This window comes from Crinia signifera, chromosome 1, assembly GCF_055691185.1.
Source record: "Crinia signifera chromosome 1, ASM5569118v1, whole genome shotgun sequence".
Taxonomy (NCBI): domain Eukaryota; kingdom Metazoa; phylum Chordata; class Amphibia; order Anura; family Myobatrachidae; genus Crinia; species Crinia signifera.
In genome coordinates this window covers 438649076-438660242 of record NC_139217.1, presented here as the reverse complement: position 1 = coordinate 438660242, position 11167 = coordinate 438649076, and the positions used below count along the sequence as shown (strand labels likewise).

General features: G+C 45.5%; 1 protein-coding gene across 2 annotated transcripts in view; it reads left to right on the top strand.

Annotated features, from left to right (window-relative positions):
- Positions 1 to 215: 215 nt before the first annotated feature.
- The window catches only part of GPBP1 (GC-rich promoter binding protein 1), a 30230-nt gene continuing 19278 nt past the window's right edge, over positions 216 to 11167 (top strand). Inside the window, exons 1-2 of one of the 2 annotated variants that reach the window (XM_083153411.1) lie at positions 216 to 354; positions 7054 to 7173. In XM_083153411.1, coding sequence (XP_083009537.1) covers positions 7111 to 7173 — 63 coding nt within the window. In that variant the 5' untranslated portion in view covers positions 216 to 354; positions 7054 to 7110. Of the gene's footprint in view, positions 355 to 415; positions 702 to 7053; positions 7174 to 11167 lie in introns of those variants that run through there. The other variant, XM_083153402.1, reaches the window with a different exon arrangement.

Below are 11167 nucleotides of genomic sequence, written 5' to 3'. Positions count from 1 at the left end.
GTGACTATATAGATGTGTAACCCATTGCTGGCCATGCTTATATGTTGAGCATGCACCTCCACCAGCCACACATTGCTCCAGTGATAAATAATATGTGAGTTGTCACTATGAGATCAGTGGGCTTCCCCCATGTCTCCCCTCCCTCTGCACTTCGCAGCCTCCTTCGTCATCAGCACCATGCCACCGCCTGGTTGGCAGACTTATATGACGTCATCTCTCAGGAAGATTCTCCCTCCGTGACGTTTACCACACGCGGTTTAACCCTTTCGCCTCCAGATGGCGCCGCCCGATTACTCCGATCTGCTCTGCGCCGCTCATCAAGGTGTAGCCGCCAGGCGGCGTCGCACTCATCAGGTGAATGGGTGGGAAGAGTGTGAGAGTTACGGCTGAATTCTTCGGGCCGACGTTGAAGTGCAAAGTGGAAGGCGGACAGGCATGTGTGCGGACAGCTAAGTCCTGGCACTTCTGCCCTCATCCTTACTATAAGCGGAATGGGTCTATGATCCGCGAAAGCCCCCAAGTTTAGGCCGCCCCGGCGTGCGCCTGACGGGTTACTACTGGCATGTGTGTCTCGTGATGCCGCCGCTTTGGGTTGCGTGAAACTCTCTCTCTCCGCCCGGGACGGGTGTCGGGACTTCGGGCTCCGATGGCTGCCGTCACCCGGTGATCGGGCCCGCATCCCTCCCAGCTGGGGGCAATGTGTGAGTATAGCTTCCCCCTGAGTGTGCCCTGGATGATTGTGGTGTAAGGGGGAGTGAGGACTCTGTGTGACCCCCTCACACCCCCTGAGTTATACTAGCAGCACTGTGCCCACCGCCCTCTCCCTCATTACACTGCCTGCCTCTGTGTCGGCTATGAGTGTGTGCCCGCACAGCCAGGCAGGCACCACAGGGGTCACCATGCTATAACCTGCCCCAGTGCTGGTATTTACTATGGTGGCTGACCTGACTTCCTTCATACAGTACCTGCCAAATGCCCTTCTGCTTGCACCCGTGTTCCTCTGTGGAGCCATAACTTACCACGTCTGTCCCTATTTTATGTCTTCTATGTAGCGATTTTCAGATAAACAAGTTTCATACACACTCCCACCATACATTCTCTCTCTCGCTGTATCCCCCCTCCCTATGGCAACCTCTCGGCCAGATGTACTAAGCTTCACAAAGTGCTAAAATGGAGAGGGATAAAGTACCTGCAAATCGGCTCCTACCGCATGTTACACAGGCCGTGTTCGCAAATAGTTCACACCAAAAATATTAAGGCGCTAATATCTTTTTTCCTTTTACATGTGTGTGTATAATTATCTAGAAGATTTATACCCAAAGGGGAAAGTAAATTGGGTGCTGATCTGGGGTGGTTCTATTTGTAAAAGAGCATCTGCTTGGGTGGGGGTTATAGTCAACCCCTACGAATATTGCACATAGATAAACATAGATGGAAGCAGTGCTAAATATTTAGCTTAAACATTCGAAATATTTTTTTTTTTAATGACTAAAATGAGATTGCCTGTCAAATGATATTGACTTTTATTTAAGACAATAAAGTTTAATATAGTATTAATAAACAAAATGTACGGTACTTGTTTCCTAGAACGGCCACAACGATTTAGATCGTTGTGGTCGTAAGATAAAAAATCGGATCGATCGCATCGCATGCGATTTGGTCGCATACGATGCGACCGATCCGATCGACCGATTTTTCACCCGATTTTTTTTTTTTTTTTCACCAGATTTGTTTAAATTGCCCCCCCAAATGTTAATAAGTGTGCTAGACCCCACGATAGACGTGAACCCGAAGCGTGGCGAGCGCAGCGAGCCCGCGAGGGGCGGCGGTGCGCGTCCTCCGACCTTTTCATTCCCCTACTATCCACTAGGGCGTGGAGTGAGAATATAATAGTGTGGCGAGCGCAGCGAGCCACCGAGCCCGAAGCGTGGCGAGCGCAGCGAGCCCCGCGAGGGGACGCGTCTAACTTCACAGGTATACGCGTCCCCTCGCGGGGCTCGCTGCGCTCGCCACGCTTCGGGCTCGGTGGCTCGCTGCGCTCGCCACACTATTATATTCTCACTCCACGCCCTAGTGGATAGTAGGGGAATGAAAAGGTCGGAGGACGCGCACCGCCGCCCCTCGCGGGCTCGCTGCGCTCGCCACGCTTCGGGTTCACGTCTATCGTGGGGTCATGGCGGGCACATAAAAAATGTGAAATGGGTCATATTGGCCCATTTCACCTTTTTTATCATTTTTCCCTATGTGAGATGGACTTAATCAAGTCCATCTCATCTTGTGCCATTATAATGGCACAAGACCGACCGATTTCAATGTTAAAAGATTTTTTAACATTGAAGTCTATGGAAAAATCGGGTCAATCGGTCGGTCGCATCGCGGCCGATTTTAATTGGTCGCGACCGACCGATTGACCCGATTTCTGTCAATCAAAGTGAAAAATTTGTAAAAAATCGGCCACATCGTGAGGATCGTGTCCCTTAATTAAGAGCCACGATCACTCACGATTGTGGCCGTTCTAGGAAACAAGTACCAAATGTACTTTGCAATCTGTCAAGTCTGATATTTATAAAAACCAGTCATTTTAGGAACAGCCACCATGGCAATTATAAAGGGGTGTAAACACGCTTCGATTTTGACAGGTTCTCAATTTGATCTTATGGAAGCAAAATCAAATGGTTTTTAAGATGCTTTTGCATTTGATGGACGCTCCCGTTTTCGCTCTATCGAAAAATAAAAATAGACTGTGCAGGCAAGGAAATATCGATCCAGTAAATCGAATGTGTACGCTGTGTGCCTTGAATGCACGTCGAATTCGATATCTAAAGTGCAGATCGAATGTGAAATCGAAAGGGGGTGGAATTGAGGAAATAGTAAGCAAATCGAATCAAAAGTAAAATCGATGCATGTGTGCACACCTTTATGTTCAATGGCATTTTTTTGTTGGATCCTCATATGAATAATGCAAATGGGTGGACACTTGTACTTTTGAAAGGGTCTCAACCACATGGAGGTACTTGGGTTTTTTTCCGGGCTTGGGTCCAGTTGTCCTCACAAGGTTGCGTAGAAGTTGGTATTGCCACTGGAGGAACTTCTATGGACCTTCTGGAATTACCCAAATTGATGTCCTCTTGTTGTGGTAAGTGCAAAACCCCAAGATGGAGATGAAGGATGCCAAAGTGAAATGCTGCCATATTGGGGCACCTAAAAACACAACAGGGTTTCACGGATTTCCTTCAGCTTTTTTCAGGGTAAAAAAGTTGAGGGAAATCCGTGAAACTCGTTGGTATTTTTAGGAGCCCCCAATACGGCAGCATTTCACTTTGGCATCCTTCATCTCCATCGTGGCACATTGGGGATTTGCAACCACCTCTTGTGGGCTCGCTGCGCTCATCACGCAGCGGGCCCGGTGCCTCGCTACGCTCTGCACGCTATTTTATTCTCCCTCTATGGGTGTCGTGGACACCCATAGAGGGACAAAGTGCCGGCATTGCGGCGGTCTGGATTCCGGCGTCTGTATTTCGACCGTCGTGATTCTGACCGCCGGGATTTTGACCGCATCCCGTGTAAACAGCATAAATTTCTCTGCAGTGTAACATGGTTTTGTCTATTAGAGAAAAAATGTGCTTTGTGATCCAGTCTAAATTAGGCCCATGGTGCGTACACACTAAACAATATGTACAAATACATCATTAATTATATTGTTATCATGCATAAAGTTTAAAAAAAAAAAGTCTTTGTACCCAGCCTTGTATTTTAGGTCTTTTAAACCTTGTCTTCACTTGAGCAATTTGTTTTCTTTCTTGTATGCAATAATACAATATTAGTTATCCATATCTAGCAGTCTCCCCAGTCTCAGTGATATGACAGATTTAAGTTGTTGCTAAACTGCAGTATCTCACAGTACACAGGAGAATGTGTTCTATTTGGCATCCATATGACAATGCATAAGCAGCCCCTACTATCTGTAGCATGCTTAATGTCTCTCCCATAAGTAGGAGATAAGGCTGGTGATTTACCAGAGAAGAAAGATTACATTTCATTCCATCTGTATGTTAAATAAGGCTTCGGAATCACTTATTTCAACAATAAAGTTTTTTTTGCCTCATTCCGTACACACTCTGTATTCCAATCACAGCTGTTAGATTTGTTTTCATGGTGCCAAAAGGTGTATGCAGCGCTGTTGAAGGATTAACAATAGAATTATACTGTAGAGGTTGGGAGACATGAACTGACCCACATTATACCCCTTTCACACCAGCCTGAATTCCCAGGTTTGCCCTGGTGGTGCTGGTGTGCGAGGTTCCCGGGCCAAATTCCTGGGAAAATTTAGCGGGAATTCAACCCTGCTAGATAGATACAGGACGGTGTGAAAGGTACTTACCCGGCATCCCGGCTTGCTTCCATCCCGGTGGCTTACGATACGGGCGGCAGGGTCCTGGGGCCAGACTGCAGGGATCCGACAGTGGCGGCTGGACGCTTGTAGTGCTATATGCCGGGCAGCGGGGTGGGAAGTGCTGCTGGATTTGAAGAGACTGGCCGGACGCTCTCAGCCAATCAGCGTCCGGACAGTCTTTTCAAAATGTTTTCAAATTCTCCCGCCCTGCAAATAGTGCTAAAAGTGCCCAGCCGCCGCTGCCCACCTCACACTGGAAAATGCAGGCACTAGTCTGGTGATAAAGGGGATGATCAAGGGACCATATTCCCGGGTAAGTCCCTGCATTTTCTGGTGTGAAAGGGGTATTAGTGGGTTACAGGGATAGTGCTCAGAGGGAGAGTACAGTAGTGAGCAGCGCTGGCTGCAGAGTGGAATCACTTAGCGCACATAAACTTGCATACTCTGGTGTAATATAATGTGCTGGCTGGTTTCCCTGGGGATAGGCAGCTTGCCATGCTCCACCCAGGACTCTGTATAAGGAATCCCCCTTCTTTAAGCTGGCCCACCGACTCTTGTGAAACTAGCCAATGGGAGTGTGGGGGCGGTCTTAGGACTGTGATGCCTTATGGTCAGTACCGGGTGGCGCCTGATACACAGAGCACTGCTGATGTCTGGGGGAACCAATCAGCACATCTATTACATCACAACATGTGCTAAGCAATGAATTGGAGGACACAACCATTTGATGTCTTCAGTAATTGGCCAGTGATTTACAACAGAAAGGAACACAAACGGCCTTTAAAGCTGCCACCGGCTGCCCTAGCTCCTTCCTGTTTACTATAAAACCCCTTTTCCACTAGCCTAAATATCCCAGGTTTTTGCACAGGAGTGCGCAAAACCTGGGATTTTAGGCAGGTGGAAACTCTTCCAGTTGAAATAACCCAGGTTGTGAGACCCGGCATTTCAACCCAGGTAGCGATCAGGGTTGAACACGGGTTCAAGCTGGGTCACTATGTAGTGTAAACGGGTAACCTGTGTCGACGCGACCCGGGTCCCGTTCACTACCATGCAAAAGCCAGCGCTGGGAGATGCTCTCCTCTCCCAGCGCGTCCCCAACCCCGCCTCCTAATGACCTCACCCGCCCGGCATTTTGCTGGTTGGGGACTGTAATGTGTTCTTGGGTTCACAAGCTGGGTTGGAGCCGGGTACAAAATTCTGTGTGCGACCCGGCTTGCAGAGCGCTTGCACATGCGCATTCATCCTGTGTGAAGGAGCGGAGGAAATGTCAGCGCATACACTGCTACATACGGCCAACCCCGCAATGGATGGACTTTCTGGATGATTTGACATGTCTGAATGAAATTCTTAGATTGGTAATGGAGATACATAGTACAATTATCTGGGCTATCTGGTGGATTGCTCAGGTGATTGTATGTATGCCCTGCGTTACCTATATTCCTTTTTTATATCAATAACCTCTAGTTTTATGTCTGCAAAACTTTACTTTATATTATAAAAGGAGTTATGTGTAAAAGGATACCTTTAAACTTAAAACCTGTAACGGTATTGTGTGGGGGACTGGGTCAACGTTCTTTAACTACAATCAGACTAATAATTGCAAGCAGCAGAGTGTATTACTGATGGTTACAACATGTAGAGCATGCATTAGGGGTGGGGACTGCATGTGACTGGCAATGTGAGGTGGGGTATTGTGGTGAAATGTTTTATTTTTTTCATGCGGGGTGAACGATATATTTGGTATAATGGTTTGCGCCTGGCTGTGGAGTCTGGCTCCCCGGCTATGGTTGGCGTGAGCGTGGAGTCTGGCTCCCCGGCTATGGTTGGCGTGAGTGTGGAGTCTGGCTCCCCGGCTATGGTTGGCGTGAGCGTGGAGTCTGGCTCCCCGGCTATGGTTGGCGTGAGCGTGGAGTCTGGCTCCCCGGCTATGGTTGGCGTGAGCGTGGAGTCTGGCTCCCCGGCTATGGTTGGCGTGAGCTTGGAGTCTGGCTCCCCGGCTATGGTTGGCGTGAGTGTGGAGTCTGGCTCCCCGGCTATGGTTGGCGTGACTGTGGAGTCTGGCTCCCCGGCTATGGTTGGCGTGAGCGTGGAGTCTGGCTGCCCGGCTATGGTTGGCGTGAGCGTGGAGTATGGTTTCTGGAGAGGATTATGTTCGTCATGAGGCTCAATTAAATTCAATGCAATGTTAATAGAGCTGGGTTAAATAGCGCCGGGACCACCTTCCCAGTGTTGTTAAATTGCATTTAATTGACTCAAGCCCGTGTTGTTTGGTTCCTGGAGAGAAGGATGAGATTGTCTGGTTCCTTGGGAGGAATGACGACCTTGGTGTATGGCTGCTGTTGATGATGGATTAGCCATGTGCTGGGTAAGCCAGCTGTGTCTTTCTTATACAATGTACTATAGTATACTGTCCTTTACATCAATGCATCTGTCAGAAGCATTAAAACACAACAAAAACAACCCAGTAGCTGCTGTATTACGTTGTATCTGCCCACAACTGTTCACGCAACAACTCTAACCATTATAGAAATGCCTTTAGTCATATAACAACTAAGACAATTATCATTTTCTCAGCCCTCAGATACAGCATTGTTTGTCGTTCCATCTGTACTTGTATTTTGATATACTTGCTAATTGTTTTTCATTAAATCTTTTAACAGGGACTTGCAATGAGGTGTTAGAACCTTGTTTCACTTTATCCAAGTGACTTGACCTAGATGGCGCAGCATGACTTTGCTCCAGCCTGGCTTAATTTCCCTACACCGCCATCATCCACAAAGGTAAAACTCTGCCTTGTGTTCCTAACCTGGTGTTTTCCATGTAGTGAGATGGAAGTTTTGGTATCAACTGTTGGGATGATAGACTGATAAAACTGTAGACCAGGGATGGCCAAACCGGTCCTCAAGATCTACCAACAGTTCACATTTTCAAGGCCACCTACCTGGTGCACAGGTGCAGTCATTACGAACGGTCACATTTTCAAACGTGCTGCTTTCAATCCTAACCGATACCTTGTACAGTTTCACCGGAGGACTGGACAACATGAAGAGGTTGGTAGATTTCGAGGACTGGTTTGGTCACACCTGCTGTATACTATTTAGGTTGTTAAACATTCACTGAATGTCCTGGGGAGGGGAGTTTAGTTGTATATTGCAGTGGTTCCCAACCCTGGTACTCAAGTACCCCCAACAGTGCACGTTTTCCAGGTCTCCACACAGAATCACAAGTGACCTAATTAGCTCCACCTGTGGATCTTTTAAAATGTCTGAATAATGAGTGCACCTGCCGGGTGACCTGGAAAACGTGCACTGTTGGAGGGTACTTGAGGACCAGGGCTGGGAACCACTGGTCTATTGTGACAGTGAGATAAATCTTAGTTTTTTTAGATTTTTTTGTTTTGTTTTGTGTGTTGTGTTCAAGAACGTTAATGTGAAAACGTACATATTATCTAGATTTAAACATGAATAATGGTGGAAGGTTCAATGAAGTTGCATTTACTCTTTGATCCAGTCAGTGTCACAGTATATATATATAGTAATGACTTTGATAAAACTCCGTATATAAGTGTATAACCTCAAAGTTTTATAAATGAGGCCCGAAAGCTATGGGACAGCCTGTGCCAACACTTTTAAGCAGCCACTTAATGATTGTGAAGCCTGACTGTCATTGAATGACAAAAACACCATAATAGAGTAAATGCCTACAAGGAATTGGTAAGATAGAGCTGAAAAGTTGATTCTGGTATTTGTACAACAAATCCTCATGGTGGCAATTTGCAGCTTCTGTTTCTTACCTGATAAGAGGAGGAGGCAGGCTGTTTTAGTGGGGCGCTGCCAGAGGGGCAGGGCGCATTTTGCCCTTTAAAAATCGGGCAGGGCGCAGCGCCCTGCTAAAACAGCCTAGCGGGAACACTACGGTCATAAATCTAGATGTCTGTGCATTTCCGAATAGCCCCCATAGCTGCCCTGGCAAGACATTATCCCTGCATGCTGGCTATATACTGTATAATGCTGATATGATGTCCAGGTCAGGTGGAGATGATTGCAATATATCTGCAAATGCCTCCCCCACCCCCTTCAGCTGCTGCGACATAACTTTCTCTAGATATTAAACAACTTCTCTGTATAGTTTCTGCCGTGAATATCTTGTGCGCTATTGGCTACTTTCTGGGATTAATTTGCCCTGAGCCACCACAATCATCATTTGCTTTCATGGTCTTATTTGCACTGTACAGAGGAGAAATTAGTTGCTAGTTTGTTGCAGTAATTCTGTGCCAATGTTCCTCCTAAATGCAAGTTGGTAAATGAGGTCTCGTGATAGAGAATCACTGATTCCCTAATTGTGGCAAATTGCTGCACTGAAGTGGAAGTATAAACTCTTCAGGAATATTATGCCCATCTTGTATAGCGCTCTTTATCCAACAGGACTCAAGGCACTCTGCTCCAGAATGCACAGCCTAATGCTGCCCATACATATGTGAGGTATCGCATGCAATCCTTCGATTTCGACCGCATCTGGCAGAGAAATCGAATGATTGTATGCACAAAATGTGTACCATTCGACGCGATGCGTGGGCACGCCGCTCGAATGTCGCGTCTCACGGTCTTATGTACTGCACATAATATTTCTCGAATTGTATGTGCGGTCTAATGCTGTTTTGTGCGCATGCGATTTTTCTAAACGGCGACGTGCGATTCTTGAAGAGTTCTGGTCACTTCCTGGCCCCTCCTCTTATTTTTTATTTTTTTCTATTGTATGGTGCATTCGATAAATTGCATGATCGAATGCACTATAATGCAAATTTCATGCGATTTATCGAATGGTAAGCTTCAAGGGAAATCGAACCCGAGATCGAATGCAATCGCACATATGTATGGGCAGCATTATATATATATATATTTTTTTTTTTTTTTTTTTTCCGGCAAAGTCCGCACTCAAATTGACCATCCTTTTGAAGGGGGTGCTCCTACAGATGCCTAAACATCAAAATATATCAGAGGTGAAAAAAGGGCACTCACCATATTAAATGTAATTTTAGGTTTTATTCCATGAAAGTAGAAAAAGCTGACATACCATCGACGTAACGTGACGTTTCGGTCTTACAAAAGACCATCATCAGGATTCAATAGAGCTTGAATTTCTACAACCGTCAGACAAGCAACCTGGCATCCATCCCTGGGGAGGATACAGCTGTACTGCCTCACCAGGCCAGTTTAAATACCTATATGCAGGAAGTGACATCATCACCCCATGCACTTCCACATATCACTCAATCAGCCTCTCAAAACATGCTTAAAAAATGTCCATATATAAATGAAAAACGAAACTCAAATGTGACTGGGTGTAAAATGCAGCTTGGGCGAATATATTAGGTGTGCAAATAGTCTGTGTAAAACACATTGATAACCTCCGGGCCGGAAGTCCCATGCGTGTCAGGTGTATACGGCGGAAGTGTGCTGTGCGTTCCACAGCTATCACGCTGGACCGGAAGTTATTGGCGTTCCACCGGGTATGAAGGTGGAGTGTCTTGTGCGTTCCACCTGCCAATAGCCGGCCGGGGAATCGCTACTGTTTGATAGTGCATGTGACGGAGGAGCGCTGTGTGTACCACAGCTATCACGCCGGGTCAGAGGTCACCAGCGTTTCATCAGATGTAAAGGAGTGTCCTGTGCGTTCCACCTGCCGATAACCGGCTGGGGAACCGTTATTGTTTTATTTGATAAGTGGGCTTATGTGAAATGTGTATATTAACATAACATCAATTCTATGTATAAGGCAATAACACAAAGTCACACTAATGAGTAATGTATGACTAAAGAATTGTATAAATCCAATGCCAACTAGGTAATATGTGACATTGTTTATCATAGGAAAATAAAAAAAGAGAGGTCTGTAAGGTAGGTGTAGATGCGGACGGGTAATCAAACCAGCCCGGTGGGAGCACTCACAATGGTCAAATCAATACTAACAAAAACATACTAATCATAAAAATAAAAAAATAAATAAAAATAACACTTAGAATAATATATACAATCTGGAAATTACTACTAATTAAGCTCATTAATAGTAGGTCCCTCTAAATACAGGGTCCACTGTTTTTATAATTTTTATCCATTTATGAACTTTTTATATTATTTTTAGAGGATTCATTAGTCCTATTTTAAGTAGTTACATATGTGCATATGTATAAAGCAAAATAAAACAGGGTTCAACTTGGTCCCTGTTGTTTTATAAGGGTACTAGGGTTGGCACCCTACGGTACTCCATGTATCAATCTTCTGTATTAGTATCAATACATAACTTACAAAAAATATATACAAAAAAATACACATATAAGAAAACTAGGGAAACAGCTCGGAGCCACCCACTCTAGCTTCAAAAAATAAAAAAATCCGAACTCAGACAATGTAAAAATTAATCAGAAAATGAAGAAAAAAAGGGAAAGGGGCAAAGACAGGGCCTTTTCATCTCAGAAAAATTGAGAATGGGTTATATTCATTTAGCCCTCGAGGGGATAGTGTCCAGGTCGAAGATCCATATCGATTCATTCTTCTTAAGCATCAAGTAGTAGTTATAGGAGTAATGAAGAATGCAATATTGTGGCTTTTCTTGCTGTTTTAAAGGGTGGGATAAGCAGTGTTGCGTAATGTTGTCCTTTGTTTCCGTATATTTTACGGAATCTCGACCGATGCTGCTTCCTAAATGGCAATAGGTTTCTAAATGTCTTAACATTAAAGAAGCAACAAATACGTGATTGTACATAGTTTATTTGGA